Source organism: Panthera onca, chromosome B1 (assembly GCF_046562875.1).
Source record: "Panthera onca isolate mPanOnc1 chromosome B1, mPanOnc1 haplotype 2, whole genome shotgun sequence".
NCBI classification, from domain to species: Eukaryota; Metazoa; Chordata; class Mammalia; order Carnivora; family Felidae; genus Panthera; species Panthera onca.
In genome coordinates, this window is record NC_138342.1 from 13,564,163 (window position 1) to 13,586,343 (window position 22,181).

The following is a 22,181-nucleotide window of genomic DNA, read 5'->3' on the forward strand; positions in this document are numbered from 1 at the left end:
TTGAAACAGCACACCTGTATCCCTCAGATAAATACCTAGTAGTGCAATTGCTGGGTTGTAGGGTAGTTCTATTTTTAATTTTTTGAAGAACCTCCATAATGTTTTCCAGAGTGGTTGCACCAGTTTGCATTCCCACCAACAAGGGAAAAGAGATCCTCTTTCTCCGCATCCTCGCCATCACCTGTTGTTGCCTGAGTTGTTAATGTTAGCCATTCTGACTGGAGTAAGGTGGTATCTCATTGTGGTTTTGATTTGTGTTTCTCTGATGATGAGTGAAGTTGAGCATTTTTCATGTGTTGGTTGGCCAACTGAATGTCTTCTTTGCAGAAGTGTCTATTCATGTCTTTTGCCCATTTCTTCACTGGATTATTTGTTTTTTGGGTGTTAAATTCAAAAAGTTACTTATAGATTTTGGATACCAAGCCTTTATCTGATATGTCATTTGCAAATATCTTCTCCCATTCTGTCGGTTGCCTTTTAGTTTTGCTGATTGTTTCCTTTGCTGTGCAGAAGCTTTTTATTTTGATGAGGTCCCAGTAGTTCCTTTTTGCTTTTGCTTCCCTTGCCTCCAGAGACATGTTGAGTAAGAAGTTGCTGCGGCGGAGATCAAAGAGGTTTTTGCCTGCTTTCTCCTTTGGATTTTGATGGCTTCCTGTCCTATGTTTATGTCTTTCATCCATTGTGAGTTTATTTTTGTGTATGGTGTAAGAAAGTGGTCCAGGTTCATTTCTCTGCATGTTGCTGTCCAGTTTTCCCAGCACTATTTGCTGAAGAAACTGTCTGTATTCCATTGGATATTCTTTCCTGCTTTGTCAAAGATTAGTTGGCCATATGTTTGTGGGTCCATTTCTGGGTTCTCTATTCTGTTCCGTTGATCTGAGTGTGTGTTTTTGTGCCAGTACCATACTGTCTTGATGATTACAGCTTTGTAATACTTCTTAAAGTCCAGGATTGTGATGCCTCCAGCTTCAGTTTTCTTTTTCAGGATTGCTTTGGCTATTTGGGTTTTTTTCTGGTTCCATACAAATTTTAGGATTGTTTTGTCTAGCTCTGTGAAGAATGCTGCTGTTATTTGGTAGGAATTGCTAAGCTTTATTTAAGTCAGAGAAGTGTGCAAATACCACAAACATGGAAGTGTAGGGAATCACTCATTGGGGTGTCATACGGCCACTAATCCCAACTGCAAAGAAATGGAAGAATGTGGGAAGTTTTGTTTATTGTCAAAAAGTTGACAAAACAGTGTATATAATTCTGTCTTCAAGTTTCAGTTTTTCGTGGGGGAGATGCTAACAACCGCTCCATGAAAAGCCACCACGCAAAGCTACAGTTAAGGATTAAGGAGCACCCTGGACATGCCTTGTGTTATAGGTAGCAGGTGCCACCTTGTGAAAATTATAGAATTTCCCTCATCTTCTGTGGTGTCTCCTCTGACGTTCCAGGAGTATCCTAGTACCGAATGGTACTAGGGTTGGCTTTTCCCTTCGCATAAATACTGAGCTCCTGTGTCCCAGGCAGAGTGCTAGGCCCTACGTGAATACTTAGGAATTAATGTGATCCCTGCTCCAGAGCTTGCAGCAGGACCAGGCAGGCAACAAACAAAATTGCCTGGCGCCAATACTGGAACCAGAGAAGGCGCCGCTAAGCTGTAGCATCTACTTGTGGTTGGCGTTCAGGAACATGTACCCACAAAGACCTGGAAATATGGATTTTTAACTTGATTTAAAAAATATATTAATGTAGGGCACCTGGGTGGTTCAGTCAGTTGGGCGTCCGACTTCAGCTCAGGTTATGATCTCACCATCTGTGAGTCCCAGCCCCGCATTGGGCTCTGTGCTGACAGCTCAGAGTGTCTCCCTCTCTCTCTGGCCCTCTTCTTTCTCTCTCTCAAAAAAACACAAAAAACAAAAAAACCCATATATATAAATATATATATATATATATATACACACACACACACACACACACATATATATATGTATATGTATATACGTGTATATATATATATGTATATGTATATATGTATATATGTGTATACATTTATATGTATATAAATGTAAGGGGCACCTGGGTGGCTCAGTCAGTTAAGTGTCTGACTTTGGCTCAGGTCATGATCTCACGGTTCAATGGGTTTGAGCCCTGCGCCGGGCTCTGTGCTGATAGCTCAGAGCCTGGAGTCCTCCTTCGGATTCTGTGTCTCCCTCTCTCTCTGCTCCTCCCCTGCTCACGCTCTGTCTCTCTCAAAAATGAATAAACCTTAAAAATATATATATATATATATATATATATATATATATATATATATATATATATATTAATGTAAAAAGAAAAGTCTTCCAATGTGATGCAAATTTGTTGGAGAAGGAAATGAAGATGAAACAAATTAAGTATGGTAAAATAAGAACACTTTTTTTTAAAAGGCAGAGTCTTACAGCAGATGTGGTTAGAAATACTGAGGAATTAGAGATGCTTAAGTGCTCCATAAAAGGTAAATTATGATAGCTGTACCCAGTGGACTTTTAAAGTCATTAAAACTAGTTTCTAATTTTTGTTTATAAAAGAGGAATAAATGTTTAAATTTTTTTTAAGTTTGTTTGAGAGTACAAGCCAGGGAGGGACAGAGAGAGGGAGACAGAGATAGAGAGACAGAGACAGTCCCAAGCAGGCTCTACACTATCAGCACAGAGCCTGATGCAGGGCTTGAACTCAGGAACCATGAGATCATGACCTGAGCGAAAATCAAGAGTCAGATGCTTAACCAACTGAGCCACCCAGGCACCCCAAGAGGAATAAATGCTTAAAGCATAGAGGAAAAACACATATTTGGACATGAACAGTATGGTCTTATGTTTTGGGTTTTTTTTTTTTAAGTTTAGAAAAAATCTGGAAGGAAATATTTATTTATTTTTAAAATTTTTTTTTTTAACGTTTATTTATTTTTGAGACAGAGAGAGGCAGAGCATGAACAGGGGAGGAGCAGAGAGAGAGGGAGACACAGAATCTGAAACAGGCTCCAGCCTCTGAGCTGAGCTGTCAGCACAGAGCCCGACGCAGGGCTTGAACTCACGGACCGTGAGACCATGACCTGAGCCGAAGTTGGACGCTTAACCAACCAAGCCACCCAGGCGCCCCTGGAAGGAAATATTTAAAATATATAATGGTTATGCTGAGGATGAGATTATTGGTGATATTTGGTATTGTTTCCTTTTTTACGTTTTCTCTAATCACTGAAGCTGACTTCCAGTTGAGGAACTAGGAAGATCTTAAGTATATACAGTAAGGATTTTCTAAGGTTACCTATTTTTGAAAATGAAGCATACATTAAAATCATATTAAAGACTGAACTTTTGGTTTGAGCAGCAGAGAAACACATCGTGCCTGAAGACGCTGAACATTGACCTGAGGGCTTATGTCTTGCAGGTGCCATGGACATAGCTCTGGGGTCCGGTGCCACTGGGGTCTTTACCAATTCGTCCTGGCTGTGGAACAGACTATTTGAGGTAGGAATAATATGTAGAGACTGAAATTACAGAGATGATTAAATTATTATGATTAAACCGAAGTTATTCTTTCTTCAACCCCTATGTGACCTAGTGATTTTTTTGTCGCAGGTTTGCCTTTGAATTGAAAGTACAATACACTCTATTCAGTGTGCTTTGGGTTCTCTGTAAACATTCCAAAATTATAATTATGATACCACATTTCTCTTCTCCTTTTGTGGCCTCAGACTGATGTGAAAGTGACTCAAATACCACGGCCACTGTAGAATCCCTGAGGTAGGAAAGGTTTTGAGGACAGCTTTGTAAAGGAAGGGATAGTCTTCAGTGAATGCGTGTTGTGAGTCGACAGGGCTTGTCCTGGCTATTTGTGGGCGGCGTGAAGTATGTCTACTGACCGCTGTGCTCTGTGCCTCCTCCACACCCCTTCGTAGCCAGCCTGCCTCTTCCAGACAGCAGTCTCTGTCACCCCTCCCCCCCGCTCCCCCACTGCCGGTGGCTTTCCCCAGTCAGCACCACTCAGCCTCACTAGCCTGGCTGGGGGCAGCACTCCACCCCGGCCTTTTGGTGACACCCTACTCTTAGCTTCTGTGACAATTTCTTCGGGTTCCCTTCTTCACTGACTTCTATTTCAGCCTCCTTTGCCAGTTTTTTCCTTTGCCCCTTTGATGGGCGTTCAGCCCTAGGCTACATGCTCTTCCCAGTCTTCACGGGGAAGCCCAGCGGCTTCAGCGGGCACCTCTCTGCTGCTTGCTCCCGTCTCTCTCCTGAGCTCCAGACCCGGTGTATCTGCTGGGTAATGAGACAGCTCCATCTGACCCCTCCTCTTTCAACAAGTAATGAATGGGAGCTTCCTGCGTGCCACTGGGGGACAAATACAAAATGTCTCTGAATACATTCTTGATATTTAAGAATTTGCCCTCCCCGCCCAGCACTTGGAACATTCAGCTCAGTTGTCTCCTGCCAGGCTGGGCAGGTGGGGGGGACTCTCCTCTAGCCTGCCATGCACCCCATGTCCCTCTTTATCAAGCACCCACAATGCTGCTGTTTTGATTTGTTTTTAATTATTTTTTTAACGTTTATTTATTTTTGAGAGAGAGACACACACAGCACGAGCGGGGGAGGGGCAGAGAGAGAGGGAGACACAGAATCCAAAGCAGGCTCCAGGCCCTGAGCTGTCAGCACAGAGCCTGATGCGGGGCCCAAACTCATGAACCGTGAGATCATGACCTGAGCCAAAGTCGGATCCTTAACCAACTGAGTCATCCAGGCGCCCCTTGACTTTTTAAAATTTAAGCTTCTTTTTATTTTTTTTTTCCATTTTTTTATTTTTTAATATATGAAATTTACTGTCAAATTGGTTTCCATACAACACCCAGTGCTCATCCCAAAAGGTGCCCTCCTCAATACCCATCACCCACCCTGCCCTCCCTCCCACCCCCCATCAACCCTCAGTTTGTTCTCAGTTTTTAACAGTCTCTTATGCTTTGGTTCTCTCCCACTCTAACCTCTTTTTTTTTTTTTTTTTTTTCTTCCCCTCCCCATGGGTTTCTGTTACGTTTCTCAGGATCCACATAAGAGTGAAACCATATGGTATCTGTCTTTCTCTGTATGGCTTATTTCACTTAGCATCACACTCTCCAGTTCCATCCACGTTGCTACAAAAGGCCATATTTCATTTTTTCTCATTGCCACGTAGTATTCCATTGTGTATATAAACCACAGTTTCTTTATCCATTCATCAGTTGATGGACATTTAGGCTCTTTCCATAATTTGGCTATTGTTGAGAGTGCTGCTATAAACATTGGGGTACAAGTGCCCCTATGCATCAGTACTCCTGTATCCCTTGGATAAATTCCTAGCAGTGCTATTGCTGGGTCATAGGGTAGGTCTATTTTTAATTTTCTGAGGAACCTCCACACTGCTTTCCAGAGCGGCTGCACCAATTTGCATTCCCACCAACAGTGCAAGAGGGTTCCCGTTTCTCCACATCCTCTCCAGCATCTATAGTCTCCTGATTTGTTCATTTTGGCCACTCTGACTGGCGTGAGGTGATATCTGAGTGTGGTTTTGATTTGTATTTCCCTGATAAGGAATGACGTTGAACATCTTTTCATGTGCCTGTTGGCCATCCGGATGTCTTCTTTAGAGAAGTGTCTATTCATGTTTTCTGCCCATTTCTTCACTGGGTTATTTGTTTTTCGGGTGTGGAGTTTGATGAGCTCTTTATAGATTTTGGATACTAGCCCTTTGTCCGATATGTCATTTGCAAATATCTTTTCCCATTCCGTTGGTTGCCTTTTAGTTTTGTTGGTTGTTTCCTTTGCTGTGCAGAATAAGCTTCTTTTTAAAAAAAATCAAAGTTATATGTGTATAAACATTTAAATCCCAGTCAGCAATCTACAACAGTCTACAGTCTGTTTTCCCAGAGGCAGACACTTTCAACCCTAGGGCTGATTCATCTATTTACTCATGTCTCAAAATAACAGCTTCTGTTGCCGCTTCCTGACTTTCCACTTTTGGGTCTTACTTCTGACCACAGTGTATTAAAACTGTCTGTGTATCTGGTTCTCCTACTAGCCTTTGAGCCCTCTGATGGCTCAGACACTAAATTTCTTTATATCCCCAACACCTGGCGGTGCTCTGTAGCGATTCAGTAAATGGTGAATGTGAACGGGTGTGGTTTTGATTATGTGAATGAATAAGCTCAATAAGCTCACCTTGTCTTAGGCTCTGGTCTTCAGTGGTGCAGTTTCAGACATGTCTTTCCCCAGCACACTGAGGTGATGAGCATCACGAAGACTGTTTCCCCCTAATCAGTCCCACAAAGCCTGGATGTACTGCTGGATACCAGATTATTGTAAATTGAAATCCATATTTGATGGTTTTAGCAGATATCCTACAAATTTGTGGGACATTTTACAACATTCCTGGTTTCTTTTATAATTCTTAAGTAAATCATTGAATTAACTGAAATGATTCTGGACCTGGTTGTATAGTTTCCTGTTTTAGAGTAATAGGTCAGAGAGAACAGTTCTTTCTTTCCTGCACTGAATACATCAGTGCCATGAATTTAACCAGAACCTACTTCATGCAGTCTTCTATTGTACCTATTTCTTCTCTAGGCCAGCATTGAAACAGGGGACCGTGTCTGGAGGATGCCTCTCTTTGAGCATTATACAAGACAAGTTGTAGACTGCCAACTTGCTGATGTCAATAACATTGGAAAATACAGGTATGTAAAATGAGCTATAAAAGTACGCCTTTATAATCATTGGTTACCAAAATGATCACTTTAATTTTGTGCCCTTTCACAGAAAAATGTAGCCAATTTTCTTTTGATGCAGTGTTCATAAGCACTAATTCCTAATGTCTTTAATTTTCAAGGTGTTTTCCAACTGGTTCTCAAAATTTTGTATGTTTTCAAATCTAAAAGTTATTTTATTTTTTTAAGTTTATTTATTTATTTGGAGAGAGACAGCGTGAGCAAGGGGAGAGGGGAGAGAGAGACACACACAGAGAGAGAATCCCAAACAGGCTCTGCAATGCCAGCACAGAGCCTGAAGCAGGGCTCAAACCCACAAAACCATGAGATCATGACCTGAGCTGAAACCAAGAGTTGGATGCTTAACCAACTGAGCAACCCAGGCACCCCTAAAAGTTATTTTAAATAAATGGTAAGGGAAAATGATGAAAAATAAGTGAATTCATTACCATGGGGAAGAGGAATCTGGAATTTATTCTTTACCTTAAAGCTGTGTCTGAGAATAAATATTCTGAAAGTGGTTTCTGGGTTAAGTTCTTAGTAGATCTCATAAGCTTGACTTTTGCTGTCTGCTCATAGGAGCTACTTAGCACGAATGGAGGATCTTAATGAAATGGTCAGTGCACATTTACATGGCATTAAACAATGGTTTTTGTCTTTCTCTTCAGGTCTGCAGGAGCATGTACGGCTGCAGCATTCCTGAAAGAATTTGTGACTCATCCTAAGTGGGCACATTTAGATATAGCAGGTGTGATGACCAACAAAGATGAGGTTCCGTATCTGCGGAAGGGCATGACCGGGAGACCCACAAGGACCCTGATAGAGTTCTTGCTTCATTTCAGTCAAGATAGTGCTTAGTTCAGATCCTCTAAAATTTTTCAGTTCTCTTAAATGAGCAGTTGAGCCTCAAAATATTTTTGAATGAATGGATGAAAATCTTAAAAGAAACAAGGGATGGTATTTAAAAATGTAGAACAAAAGAAAATTTGATTATCTTGATTTTTTTCCGTTTTATGTAGAGATTTATAAAGGTAAAGCTAATAATCTTGCTTGGCAATGACTTTTAAGATATTCTATAAATGATTACATGTTGAAAAACTACCTGATTTTCAGAGTAGATGTTTTTAAGTGAGGAGCAAAATGTATTTTAGATTTGTGATGCTAGGAACAAACTAAAGGTTCCTATGTACTTGTCAGAAAAAATAAATCCAACTTTTTATGCTCGCTGGTGTGGCTCTGGTATTCTGTATTACTGTCAACTCAGTGACAATTACAACTTGTCTCTTCTGGCTGTGTTATGTGAACTAAGTAAGTTGGGGCATGGTGATACAGTATTTTCTCCAATGTTAATGATCACTTTAGAGCACTCAGTGATGAGCTTATCAGTTGGTGAGGTAGGTACTATTATCCCCAGATTACAGATGAGGAAAATGAGGCACCAGAGGGAGGGTTAATAACGTGCCAACAATGTCACCAAGCTAGTAAGTGGGAAAGCAGAGATTAAACACTAGGGGGCCTCTCTCCAGAGCTGGCATTGTTAATTGTTTATTACACTGTAGTGCTTTCTGTCAATACGGTGGCTTGAATAGATGTGGAATATATTTAAGTGAAGAAACCAGACCAAGAGGGGCACCTGGGTGGCTCAGTCGGTTGAACGTTTGACTTCAGCTCAGGTCATGATCTCATGGTTCGTGGGTTCGTGCCCGGCATTGGGCTCTGTGCTGACAGCGCAGCGCCTGGAGCCCGCTTCAGGTTCTGTGTCTCCCTCTCTCTCTGCCCCTCCTCCACTCACACTGTGTGTGTGTCTCTCTCAAAAATAAACATTAAAAAAAAACCCACCACCAATAAAAGGAATGTTCATGGGTAGAGTATTGCTTATCACCTGGGACTACAACCAATCAACAAAATTCTACTTGTGCTGATTTAGGATAGAACAAACCTCTCCTCTTTTTTACTTTTGTATCTAGGTGAACAAGTTACCCATGAATTGGATCTATCTATACCTTTTTTCTTAAGACTGAACATTTGACAGAAAACATGTTTATTGGAGTTGTTTTTAATATTTAAGAAATGTGACATGTAAGAGGATGTTATGTGTCTTAAGTGGTTTATAGAGAGGGAATGGGTATGGGAATGCACATTTGTGTTGTTAGCATTAAAATCATGCAGGAATAGTGAGTAAACACAGGTACCCCTGACTATCCATGTCCAGAAGGTACTTTGTCAGGAAAGATGGAAAAAGGTGGAACCACCACCTTGTGAAGGGAAACTAGAAGCATTTCGGTTTCTTCTAAGGTGACTCAGAAGGTGAAGCAGGGATTTGATAGAAAGCTTTCTATCGAAGGCATTTTATAAAGAGAGGAACGACAACTCTCATGTTTATTAGAGCGTGGGATCCAAAAAGCATGACTTAGCCCTGGATTCATGTGCTTATCTAGTCTGGCTGAGATGAAATTTAGCTGTCATTGCACATGCATCTGGCTGCCAGGTATTTCACAAACCCTTCGCTCGTCTCAGAACCACGCTCTGAGGCAGGTGGTATTACCCATGTCTATCAGGGAGGTCTAGGCATGGCTGCGCTGCACGCCAAAACAGTAGTGGTTTAGAATGTGATAGTGTTACGTGGTAGCTGAAGTAGAGAACCCCCAAACTGAAGCGGCCCCATCCATGGCGGCTGGATATCCAGACTGGGAAATGCGAATCACCCCCCCCAGCCTCAAGTCTCTCTCACGGTCCCAGGTGGCTGTTGGGGTTGGAGACCACATGAGGATGGGAAGCGTTAAAGTCTTTTACTTTTGCAAAAAAGTGAAGTGATTCCCATTGTTCCGATGGGTTTTTTTTGTTTTATAAAAGTTATATATATTAAAACATTGATGGTAACATTAACTGGTTTATTTTTAAATAAATATTTTAAATTCTGTTTTAATAGATATTTTACCTATTCTAAGTTTTAATTGAATACTGACAACCCATACAAACAAAAATGTTTGTCGTACTCAGCAATATTGTAGAGGCATAAAGGGGTCTTAAGACCCAAAAAGAGTTTGGGAACTGCTGGAGTCCACTAGTTCCATGATGGTGTTATATTTTTGTTCAGTCAACAAACATGCCAGGCAGTTTTGGGTGTTGAGAGTACAGGTACACAAGACAGGCAGGCCCTGATCTCATGGAGCTTGCATTCCTGTTGGTGCACATGTGTCTGGTGACTTTTGCTAATGAAGGACAATGAACAAGGTCATTTCAGGTGATGCTTAAATGTTGTAAAGAAAATTAAGCAGGGTGAAGTGGCTGGGCGTGTGGGGCTAATTTTGATGGACACTGAGAAGATGACTTTTGATCTGAGACCTGATTCACAAAGGGGAGCCTCTGCTTTTTCTGGTTACTTGTGCCCTGCCTCCCTCGCTCCAGCCCTACTGGCCTTTCTGTGGTTCCTTAAATATGCCAGGCAGTTTCTTTCATCAGGCACCCCTGCCCCCGTCTAGAAAGATTTTTCTATGTAAATTTTTGCTTTTGTCACTCTAGCGCAGGATCTCTGAGAGGACCTCTCCAGCCACCCATCTCAAATCCATCACTATGCATATTCTTACCGGGTTTCATTTTTTTAAAACACTTATCTCTACATGATATTGCTATATATGTGTCTCTCTCTCCCACAAAAACAGTAGTGAACTCCACGAGAACAGAGACTTGGGGTGACTGTTAAAATCCCAGAGTAAACAGAGTCTAGGACCAAGAATAAATGTGCTGGAAAACTGTGAAATTAAATATAATGGGACAAACACTTAGCTTCTGAAAAGATAAATAAGTGTTAAAAAGCAAGTTACTGAAAGACATTAGCATAGTGGCTTTAATTAACTATACATATCTAAGGTGAACAATGCCAGGCACACAGGGAGCCTGAACAATGTTAATGTTTTTGTTACCGGTCTCTCCGCACAGAAAATGTAGGCGTAACTTTGCCAGTTTGTTCCCGCCCTGCCCACACTGACTAGATTAGTCATAGGTACACAGTAAACGCTCGGTAACTGTGGAATAAAGGGGCGCCTCCCTCCTTCTTACCAACGGGTAACCTCAGCCCGTAGAGAGAAGCTTTGGCCAAAGTCCTTCCAAATCTTAAGGGCAAAGGCGGGATTTGCACAGGAGTATCCTGACTCCTGGAGAAGGGCTCGCTCCATCGTAGTCACTGAATTCTCCACTCCCACAACTGCGTCAAATGCGGTCAAAGCTTTCAGTTAAGGTCACTAAAAGTCTGGCTGCCTACTGGCCGAGAAGAAAAGGGAGATGCCACCAAACCTACGCTTTCCCTGGAGCTCGACGGAAGCCCGCGGCGGCCTGCGGTGTCACGTGACCGTGCGTGCCCCGTGACCCGCGGGCGCCAGCTCCTGCGCAGGCGCAGTGGGCCTCCTGCCCGCCCTTTCAGAAATGGCGGCGCCGCTGGGAGGTATGTTCTCCGGACAGCCGCCTGGACATCCCGGAGACTCCAGGGGCCAGGCTTCGCTTCTTCAGGCAGCGCCAGGCCCTCCGAGAACTTCTAACAGTACGTTGGTGGACGAGTTGGAGTCCTCTTTTGAGGTAAGATGAGACTGCGGCGTCCGTTCCCAGCCTCCTTTCTTACCTGAAACCTAAGCTGCACCTGGGCAGTTTGCCCCTTTCAGTGATGCTCGCGACAGTCTTCCAGATCGGGGAAGAGGCTCAGAGAACGTAAGTTACTTGCTTTAATGTCCACTTTGAGTGGTGGCCGGAAGTGTGCGCAGGTCTGCTGGCGGAGACCTAGACTTTGTTTCTGGAAGCACGTGGACTTCAAGTTTGCCCACCCCCAGCCTTGGACCCTTCTAGGTTCCCAGTCGGTGGTTCCCGTTTTACTCTTTCTTGGCACCATCCCTGAGCGCTCTTCCCCGCATCCCTGCGTGTAGGGTACTGGTGGATCTATGAAGGGTAACGACACACTGCTACGTCCTGTTCCTTTCCGCTGGGCTGCACCCTTCAACGGCCCTGAAGTAATGGACTCTTGGAGATGAAATGGACTTACGTAAAAGTTGCTGTGCGGAAGTTGGTACTAGGAGAGGGGGGAGGGGGAGAAGGAAAGCTGGGGGTTAGGGAGCGAGGGAGGCAGGGATGACCCAAACCGAGTTCTGCTCTAGAAGTTGGAAAATGGGGAGTGGTAGTAGACAAAGGAGAGGTAAAAATAAGTTAGTGCTTAAAAATAAGATGGTTTCCAGTGGTCCCTAAAGTGAAAGATGAGCCATTATTGTGCGGAAATCAAAGAACTTATAAGTGCAGGCCCCTTTTCCACATTTTAAATCCTAGTCGTGTGAGTTTTATACTATGTGTAATAGCAGAGTAGAACATGAATATGGTTTGTAAATGACTGTGTTACTGGGGCTGCATGGGCAAAAATGTTTTTACTGGGGAGCGTACATTGAAAAGTTTGGAGATAACGAACTGATTTGAAGGATATCCAGATCTATCTGGGAGGAGAATGAGATGCTTTTGCAGTGGTACCAAGCCAGAAAGGAAGGGGTTTGGTAAGCTTTAGAGCAGCATTTAGCGTTGAGGTGAGGTGGCTGTCAGTCATGAGAGCTTGTTGAAAGACTGGCCCTGTAGATGTCTTGGCCAGAGCCAACCACCAGCGTCCTAATGCTGTCACTCTTGAGTTAAAGCCAAAAGGTTACTGTGGTCTTCCCAGCTCTGCATGTTCAGCTTTCTGCTTCATTCCAACTTTCTCTTCCTTCTAGGCACTTAAGACTCCTTCTGCATGTGCTGTTTGTTTTCCCTTTGGGTTTCCAGCTGCCTTCTCCCAAGTCCCGCATCACTTCCCCAATGGATCTGTCCTTCATTCTCCCATCAGTGCTAATACAATGGCAGCAGGTAGCAATAGCTTTGATGGATATTTGTCAAACAGTGAAGGAGCCTGTTGTGGCCCTGTCTTTGGTGCTTAGAATACAGAGAAAACAGTCCTTGCCATCAAGGAACTCAAGACAGCCGCCGGGTGGAAGAAACAGATGAGTGGCAGGCAGTTGCTGTGTTGGGGGATCAGTGCTCTGGTAGAAGAAAACCCGGGGTACTCTGAGAGCACACATGGGTGTGGCTGCCAAAGGCACTTCCCAGGGAATGTGAAACCCAAAAGGGCGTTCAGACAAAGCCAGGTGACAGGGAGTGAGTGGTGCGACCTGGGCTGGCTCTCTGCTGCTGCATGATCACCCATCTGGTCTTCTCAGGACTTTGCTCAAAGGCCACATTTTCATTTCCTTTTCATTTCACTGTGGTCTGTGTGGGCCTCTGTTTTGTAACCTGCAGTGGTTCATGGCACCTGCTTGCCCACTTTTCGTTTCTATTTGGGGGCTCTCCCTTTAGGTCTCTAGTTTTCTCATTCTAGTTGCTCAGTAAATGCTCTTCAATGTAATGAGTTTGTTGAGATCATGCATTCTTGTGGGAGGAAGTCTTGGAGACCATCCTCTCCTTTTATGAATGGAGAAACTGAGGCTCAGAGGAGAAATTACTTGCCCAAAGCCAACCCCTTGGCTTGTGCAAATGAGGACTATTACTTGGGCCTCCCTACTGTCCATCCTACGCATACTTCTAAAGTTGTTTTTTTTTTTATTTGTTTTGAGAGAGAAAGAGAGCATGCATGCACATGGGGGAGGGGCAGTGAAAGAAGGAGAGAGAATCCTAAGCAGGCTCTGTGCTGTCAGTGCAGAGCTTGATGCAGGGCTCAAACCCGCAAACCCTGAGATCATGACCTGAGCTGAAACCAAGAGTTGGACAGACACTCAACTGGCTGAGCCACCCAGGTGCCTCCCTACGCATACTTCTAAGAAGCATATTCTTTTTTTTTTTAATTATTTTTTAAATTTTTTTAATGTTTATTTTTGAGAGAGAGACAGACACACAGTGTGAGAGGAGGAGGGGCAGAGAGAGAGGGAGACACAGAATCCAAAGGAGACTCCAGGCTCTGAGCTGTCAGCACAGAGCCAGACGCAGGGCTCAAACCCATGAACTCTGAGACCATGACCTGAGCTGAAGTCGGACACTCAACCGACTGAGCCACCCAGGCGCCCCAAGCATATTCTTTTTATAGACTACCACACATTTCTCCATACAACTGCTCACCTGTCTGTGAAGACCTGTATGTATAATTTTTAAATTTTTTTTAATGTTTGTTTATTTTTGAGAGCATGAGAGCAGGGGAGAGAGAGTGGGACAGAGGATCTGAAGCAGGCTCCATGCTGACAGTAGAGACCCCATGTCGGGGCTCAAACTCACGAACCATGAGATCGTGACCTGAGCCCAAGTCTGATGTTTAACCAACTGAGCCATCCAGGGGCCCCTGATTTCTTCTTCCTTTTTTTTTTTTTAAAGAGGGAAGAGGGAGCGAAAATTCCTGAGATCAAATTTCACTATGCCTGGTGGCCCTGCTGGTTGTGAGGGAGCAGCTCCACCATTGTTGATTGGTTTGCCTGGTTGGCCTCCTGGGTGGGATGTTTTCCAGTACCCACAGGTTTCACAGAGCAGATGTGCCCTAGGCATACCCCAATTCCAACAGGCGTCATCTTTCCATGTAATACACAGAATGGGCAATTTGTTTTTCGGATTTCTTGAGGTGTTACAGGGATTTCCCAGGAGGAATCCTGTGATTTTTCTCTATAAATCAAATAGGGGAAACTTCTGGCAGCAGATTTGTTGCTTCCCGAAGGGCCCTCACATGTGGGTGATGGCCTAAATTTGGGCCCAGATATGCCTGCCTCACACCAGTGTACTTTGCTCACTGCTGGTGGGGCTGTGCTTTCCTGAGGTTTCCTTCTTTCCTTCTTTCCTTCCTTCCTTCTTTCCTTCCCTCCTTCCTTCCTTCCTTCCTTTTTTCCTTCCTTCCTTCCTTCCTTCCTTCCTTCCTTCCTTCCATTTATGTATTTTGAGAAAGAAGGCACAAGCGTCGGGAGGGAGAGAGAGAGAGGGAGACAGAATCTCAAACAGGCTCTGTGCTGCTGGCACAGAGCTGCCCACGGGGCTCCATCTCTAAAACTGCGAGATCATGACATGTGCAGAAATCAGGAGTCAGACGCTTAACTGACTGAGCCACCCAGACGCCCTGAGGCTTCCTTTCTGACCACTGCTCCCCACCAGCTCTCCCATTCTGTTTCTGATCCCACTGCCCTGTGATAGACCTCTTTATGCATTTCCTGATGGTTTCCTGTGCACAGAAGTGCTTGGCTGAATCATGTATTCCTCTAGATCAGTGCCCCTTGAGAGAAATTCTCTCGGACTTGTTTACCCATGTGATAGCAAGCTCTTAGGTTGTCCCGTCTGTCATTAACGTGTATTTAGTGAGCACCCACTTAGTGCCGAGCAGTATTCCTGCTCTAGGAGTATGAGAACAAGATATGCAAAATTCCCACCTGCTGGCAGGGGACAACTGATAATGGACTAGAAGAATGGAATGATGTCCGTTAACCGTATGAAAAACAATAAAGCTGGCCATGAGGATAGAGCGAGCCATTTCAAAAGAGTAGAGAGAGATGGCCTCTCTGAGGAGGTAAGGATTTATCTGAGCCCTAATAGGGTGATGGTACAATTCATGTAAGCATCAGAGGGAGGGGCTTTAAGTGGAGTTGGACCAGGGGCCCAGGCTCTGGTATGGAATGGGATCCTGGTGAAAGGGGCGAGTGGCAGGAGAGAGGCCTGGTTGCGATGCTTGCAAATACCAGCTGCCTCATTTGGAGGCTCTCCCTCCATGTGTCTCATGGACTTAGTTTACCAAGTTATTTCATTAGCAGGATATCTTGTCAGCTAATGTGTAAACCCAGACTGTGTCAACTCATTGAATAACTTCAAGAGAAGTTGTTACTCTGAAGTAGTATTTTTGACATGTGAATGACATTTTTTCTTATATGTTTGAATCACACAGGCTTGCTTTGCTTCTCTTGTGAGTCAGGACTATGTCAATGGCACAGATCAGGAGGAAATTAGAACTGGTAAGAATTCACTCTTTGTAGACCACGTTCTTGCCTTCAGCAAGATTCCTGATTGCTTATTTTACACTTCACAGTTTTGTTTGTATCCTTAGAGAACTTTTCCAGTGAATGAGATTTATGCAGTCATTTCTATATACTGCTGGTTCTTTGTTCGGTTTATCAACTGACATGTCACACTCATAATGAGCTAGTTATAATGTGCTGTCCATATTGTATAGGACAGTAATAACCAACAGTGCGTGCTGTTTTTTTAAAAAAATAAGTTTTGATTATTTTTTGAAGGTGTTACAGAGAAAAGTCTCTTGTGTTTCCCTGACTTTGCCCAAGTTCTGTCCCAAGAAGCAACCTCTGTTTCTGATTGTTTTTTACTATATTTTACATGTTACATTTTAACTGGAAGTCATGATTCTAATTGCTGGATGTCAGGATTGTCTTTCCTCAGAAGAACTTTTGTGTTGTGCTGAGGTCTCATTAACCTTATGTAAACGCAAATTATCTGCTATTTAATGTTGGTTAACACATGGGGGTTGGGAGTCAGTATTTCTGTTGTCAGAATTAAAATTCCAGATTACATCTTTGGGAAGGTGCTGTTTTGATATTTTTGACTGTTCATTTATGAGGACGATATATGTGTCTAGTGTTTTTCTTAATATTTTGGTCTTTTTTTATAAGGTGTTGATCAGTGTATCCAGAAATTTCTGGATATTGCAAGACAGACAGAATGTTTTTTCCTACAAAAAAGATTGCAGTTATCTGTCCAGAAACCAGAGCAAGTTATCAAAGAGGTATGAACTCAACTTTCTCTTCAACTTTCAGGAAGAGCACATATGGTCAGGATTCCATCTGTGCTTTAAATGAGATACACCCTTTTCCCATGAGTTATAGTAGGCTTTACAGATTGAATACACATGTTGCTAGATGTCAGTGTTCACGACAAGTTGGGCAAGTAGTGGAGCCAGGGGTGGAGGTGGAAGGCTGGGCTTCAAACAGAGTTTCATTTGCTGGATGACTTCTCTTAAAGAAAAGGTTCTGCTGCTTGAAAAAGGTTGAAAAGTCATTAATATAGATGATAAGTTCATTTTGGACAGAAACTGATTTGTGTGTATCCCCAGCTGCCTTACACAGAGGAAGGGCTCAAGTTTTGTTCAAGGAATCAAAATTTAAATGTTCTGTCCCAGGTTCCTTGAGACTCAGGGTTTCATTTATCTCAGTTGTTTGAAACTGGGGCATTTGGAAATGTGTTGGAGTTGCCATGATGACTGGGAAGCTTCATTGGCATTTAGTGTGTTGGGCCAAAGCCTGCCCCATGCAGTGTGGAAGAGAGAATTGTCTTGCCCAAGAGACCAGTCATGCCCCTGATGAGAAACACTAAATGGACATGATTGTTTTTTGGTACTGTTTGAAGTAACTACTCCCACAAGCTGCTGAATTAAATGAAAACCTTCTTTTTATTAATTGATATCAGCTGATGAGAATGTGAATGATAAGATGATACTCTTATAATTTATTATGTCAGAGCATTTCCTGATTTGGTACTTGACTGAGAACATAGGTGTGTTCAATGCCAGGCCTTCATAAAGAATTACAATGCTGGTATTCATTTAAAAAGCTCTTGAAGATGAGATTTTAACACTTCAGCCCAAACTGATAGAATAGTGGTGTGGACTCTTTTAAACGGTTGTTAACATATGTTTCAGATTCTCAGCAGTGACCTTTGGACAGAAATACTGGGTGCCTGGGGATCAGGTTGGGAAAGAGCCTGATTTTCTTTGCCTGCCCTTTGGTACTTTGGAATACTGGAACGTCTGTATTACTTATTAAAAGAAAATGAAAAGTAAAAGCTCCCAGCGTTACGCAGCATCTTCCATTAGAGGAGTTGCTGTGTATTACTCGGATAGAGGAGCCAAGCAGAGTGTTGGATGTACAAAGGTTGAATTGATTCTCTTTGAGTTTACTTCTTAGTGCTCTTACCTAATCAGGAACTATTTTCATTTTTCATGAGTTTGCCCTGACTTAATCGTCTTTGTTTGTAGGATGTCTCAGAACTAAGGAATGAATTGCAGCGGAAGGATGCTCTGGTCCAGAAGCACTTGACAAAACTGAGGCATTGGCAGCAGGTGCTGGAGGACATCAACGCGCAGCACAAAAAGCCAGCCGAAATCCCTCAGGGCTCCTTGGCCTACCTCGAGCAGGCGTCTGCTAACATCCCTGCACCCATGAAGCAAAGCTGACTCAAAGCGGGCCTGAAGGGGATCTGGTGTGAGTCAGCCTGGGCACAGTTTTGACAAACATCACTTCTTGTGGACGTGACATTTTGGAAGAACTCTTTGCCAAAGAATGAGATGATTTTTGTTTGATGGTCTCACCTAAAACGTTCCCCTAGTTTGATAAACATCTTTTCTTGAGTACTTTATAAAATGGTTTTGGTAGATCAAGTAAATTTTTGTCTTTAGCAAAGTTTAGGCTGTTAATATGATGCCACTTACAGATTCCTTTTTATGTTTCTTTGTATTTTTTTTATGACTAAGTCTTTTTGTGTTTCCAATTTTAGATTAGCTTATGAAGAGAAAAGTTTGTATGATTTGATCTGAGAATCAGAGGATGAGGATTTTGGTTGTAGACCTTTTATAACAATTACCCCTCAATGGTAATATAGTAAAATAGGTAAATTTGCATATTTTAAGACTTTGAATTACCTCAAGAAGAGGAATCTAATGCAGCAATGTCCATAAGGCTTCCAGAGCTCTCAAAATGAGGGTATTTTGTAAATAGGTTGAAAGGACTATCATATCCTAAGTTAGTGTAGTATTAATACATAGGATCCTTAAGTTGATGTTGACTTTTATTTGGGGTAAGTTTATATTTTGTGTGGTGTTTTTTTCACTTTTGGGGTGGGGGTGTGTAGCAAGAGCAGTGATATGGTAAATTGTTAGGTTCTGCAGTGATGCATCCATTTTAAGTAAGGGGGTAGACCTTGTGCTCAGCACAACAGTTGAGGTATACGCGCAGTATGAGAGGTTAAAGCTTGCTATGGTTGGTTATCTCTTTTCACTTTCAGTTTTGTGTGCTTGTGTTGTTTTTGTTTCTGTTTTTTTTTTTTGTAGCAGAATTTCTCATTAAGGAAGGATCTTGCTAATGAGTGACATTGATTCCAAGGGACTGGGGTCTTGGGATGGAGAATGGGCTGCAGGTGACTCTCAGCCACTCACCATCCTCGAAGATCATGGGATCTCAGCATTTGGGAAGACATTTTACCCTCTTGTTGGTTACATGGGCCAATGAGATTCTCTGTTGAGCTGCCGTTGAGAAATACAGACCGGCATTGTGTGTGGTTCTCCTTGGATGAGATTTTCCTTTCTCGTTGTTTACAATCTAATCAGATTACATCTCTTTACCCAAAACAGATGCTCTATTGTCTTCCGAACAGGCAATACTTCTGTGACTCAGTGTCCTGAAGTGTTTTATTTCCTTCAGCCTTGAAGGCCCTCCCTATATAACACTGCTACCCATCCATTCATGGTTGTTTGGTCTGATGCCATCTGGTCCCTGAAGCCACTGCATGCTTTCTGCCTCACCCCCCAAGACACAGGACTACCTCTCTCTCTACCAACCTTGCATGGTTCTCCTTGTGGAGGTTAGTGATTTGCATCTGTCTCAGTGCCTCTCATTAGAAGTAGGCATTGTTCCTCACTGAATGTACAGGGACCACTTATTATTTATTTTTTATGTGTAATACTTTTTACTCATTTTTGTTTGTGTGCCCATGTGTGGGGTACACAGCCTGAGGCTAACAAATCCCCTCAGTATAGGTTAAACAGAGCTTTTAAAAAAAGGTTTTACTCACAATATATGACCTCAGGGTTGTTAACCTGGTCACTTCATGCCAATTCGAAGCTCTGATTGGCAGCTTTAGATTTCTTTTTTGTTTTTTTTAATTAAAAAAAAATTTTTTTTTTTTTAACGTTTATTTTTTAAGAGACAGAGACAGAGCATGAGCTGGGAAAGGGACACAGAGAGAGGGGGAGTCACAGATTTCGAAGCAGGCTCCAGGCTCCGAGCTGTCAGCACAGAGCCCGACACGGGGCTTGAACCCATGAACCATGAGATCATGACCTGAGCCGAAGTCTGCCGCCTAACCGACTGAGCCACCCAGGTGCCCCTTTTAAATTTTTTTTTTTAATGTTTATTTTTGAGAGAGAGAGGGAGAGACAGAGCATGAGTGGGGGAGGGGCAGAGAGAGAGGGAGACACAGAATCTGAAGCAAGCTCCAGGTTCTGAGTTGTCAGTACAGAGCCTGACACGAAATGTGAGATCATGACCCGAGCCAAAATCAGACGCTTAACCGACTGAGCCACCCAGGCATCCCAACAGCTTTGATTTCTTGATTAAAAACCTAAATAAACTGCTTAAGTTTTAGGCAGTCTTTGAGTAATAAAGAGGTTCTTAGTGAAAATATTGGGAACTATTCTTTTTGGTGCTTAGTGAAAATATTTTGAATTCATTCAAGAACCAGTTATTGCCATTTCTTTATTATGAATTCAGAGTTTTCTGTCAATACAACTTTTCAATCTTAGCTATGAATATCATTTTAATTTCTTGGTGATTAACATCGAAAACACTCTTGAGTTGCTGTCTTTAGTGAGAAGAAACCATCAGCTAGGGTTTCCCTTACTTTTCCAGTCCCAGAAGGACAAACCTACCCACATCTTCAGGGTCTCCTTTTTTTCCTTCCTGTTCCATCTCCTGAAGTGCCTACCCTGTGTAGGACCAGCCTTTCCACCAGGGTTCTAGGCCCCAGGCCAGTCACCTTCTCTAGGGCTTAATCCTTGGGCGGTGTCCATCTTCCGAATCCCCCATCTCCTGGATCATTCCCTGCGGCTCACGAGTTCTTCATCTCCCATCTTCAACATTCCTTCGGTACCTGAGCTGATGCCCTATCTCCCTGCCCCTCGTTCACAGTCTCCGGCATCTCTCCTTCTCTTCCTCCTTTTCCAGCCTGCCCCTTCCATACCACCATCACTGTGCTCATGATGGGTACTGGCCACTTCATCTTCTTTACTTGAATTCATTCTCTTTGATACGTCTTCCCTTCTCTTTCCTTTTCTATCCAGCTTCTCAGTGTTGACATTTCTGAGCCTTTGGTCCTGGGCTTCTGGAGGCCTTGGAGGAATGCTGCTCTCCCTTCAAGAGAGTCGTTGTGGGGAGTACAGTTACCAAAGCTCCACCTCTGGGCATCTGCTGCAGGGTTCCCTGGAGGCCGTGCTCTCCCTGGCTGTGATCAGACACAGGTGGGGTACTGAAGCCAGGTCATTCCTGCTCAACATGGGACTCCTCATGGGCAGTCTTTGCTCTGGAGCTCCAACTGGCCTGGCCAAGACTTCTTGGTGCTGTCTTATTGTCTGAGCTTCTTTGCTCAAATCTTCCTTGGCCTCCCTTTCACTGGTGTCAACCTGCACCATAGTCTGAAGGCTCTTCTTGCCTTAGGCTTCCTCTTCCCTTTATGTTACAGGTGGTTTTTCTTGAGAAGGGGAAGAAAAACCTGTCCCTGACATCCAGATACTGATCTGTGTTATGGACACTTATCCAACTAGGCCATGGTATTCTCCTGTTGGACATGAACAATCTCAGAATACCAACTCAGAGTTGCCCCAAGACCATGATAAAGTAGGACAAAACAAAAGCACCTCATTATTTTGTCTAGGCTCAGAGAAAAAATAAGGTCACAGTGTTAACCCACCAAACATTCTTCTGACTGAAGTGAGTAACTGCTTTTTTTTTTTTTTTTTTTTTTTTTTTTAACTATTTTCAGCTTTATCTTCACTCTAGTCTGTGCTCCGAACAAATAAAATTTTCTTTTAGGCACCCAGTCATAGAATTGCCCCGACTTGTTTACAGCATCCAAACTAGAGTGCACCCTTGCATCCTTAGGCTGTCTGAAATCACTCATCAAAGCCAGAATTCTGAAATAGGTTCTAACACCCTCTTTCTGAGAAGCCCTACCATCTCCGCAATGAGCATTCTCCCTATTGCAACAAGTAATAAACCCAACTTGTTCCCTGCAGATGTGTTTCTGGTGGTCCTTGGCTGAGGGCCATTGAAATCCCCAATAAATGTCTTCTAATTCTAATTGTGTCTTGGGAGATAGCTCCTGGAGGACCTGACTGACATGGCTGTTAGTGGACGTGGTCTGAGAGCAGGCAGTAGGATGGGGCCTGGGGACTGGCTCATGCACTGTCCCAATTGGCAACGAAGACCCATGGCAGTGTAGTTGCCAGTGGCCCAATTGCTGAAGATTCCACCAGTGGTGCCACAGGGTGATGTCCCAGTGGAAGGGAACATTGTCAGTACAAGGACCAAACATTGGAAGGTAAGGGGGCATACTGTGTACAAGAACAGTGGAGTTGGCTGGTTAGCACCTCACTGTCTTGACTCCCCATGGAGGGATAATGACT

General features: G+C 43.3%; 2 protein-coding genes across 4 annotated transcripts in view; both read left to right on the forward strand.

Annotated features, from left to right (window-relative positions):
* LAP3 (leucine aminopeptidase 3) overlaps nt 1–7,984 on the forward strand; it is a 29,426-nt gene extending 21,442 nt beyond the window's left edge. Inside the window, exons 11-13 of the mRNA XM_060655367.3 lie at nt 3,418–3,497; nt 6,621–6,730; nt 7,429–7,984. Coding sequence (XP_060511350.1) covers nt 3,418–3,497; nt 6,621–6,730; nt 7,429–7,618 — 380 coding nt within the window. The 3' untranslated portion in view covers nt 7,619–7,984. The remainder of the gene's footprint in view (nt 1–3,417; nt 3,498–6,620; nt 6,731–7,428) is intronic.
* A 3,160-nt stretch (nt 7,985–11,144) lies between these two features.
* MED28 (mediator complex subunit 28) lies at nt 11,145–19,000 on the forward strand. 3 transcript variants are annotated; one of them, XM_078446246.2, is made up of 5 exons: nt 11,145–11,332; nt 15,663–15,729; nt 16,402–16,514; nt 17,763–17,988; nt 18,834–19,000. In XM_078446246.2, exons 1-4 carry the CDS (start codon nt 11,183–11,185, stop codon nt 17,958–17,960), a joined length of 528 nt encoding a protein of 175 aa, XP_078302372.2. In that variant the 5' UTR covers nt 11,145–11,182; the 3' UTR covers nt 17,961–17,988; nt 18,834–19,000. The 3 variants fall into 3 exon arrangements, with proteins under 3 accessions (XP_078302372.2, XP_078302373.2, XP_060511349.3); XM_078446247.2 differs by having other exon boundaries at nt 18,837–19,000; XM_060655366.3 differs by lacking the exon at nt 18,834–19,000 and having other exon boundaries at nt 11,146–11,332; nt 17,763–18,221.
* The last annotated feature ends 3,181 nt before the right edge of the window (nt 19,001–22,181 follow it).

Excerpts from the sequence above, each read along its gene's own strand:
- MED28 (XM_078446246.2), top strand. The coding sequence starts at position 11,183 with ATGGCGGCGCCGCTGGGAGGTATGTTCTCCGGACAGCCGCCTGGACAT. Across the intron at positions 11,333-15,662 it reads AGTTGGAGTCCTCTTTTGAG|GCTTGCTTTGCTTCTCTTGT; the intron begins GTAAGATGAGAC and ends TGAATCACACAG. Across the intron at positions 16,515-17,762 it reads CAGAGCAAGTTATCAAAGAG|GATGTCTCAGAACTAAGGAA; the intron begins GTATGAACTCAA and ends CTTTGTTTGTAG.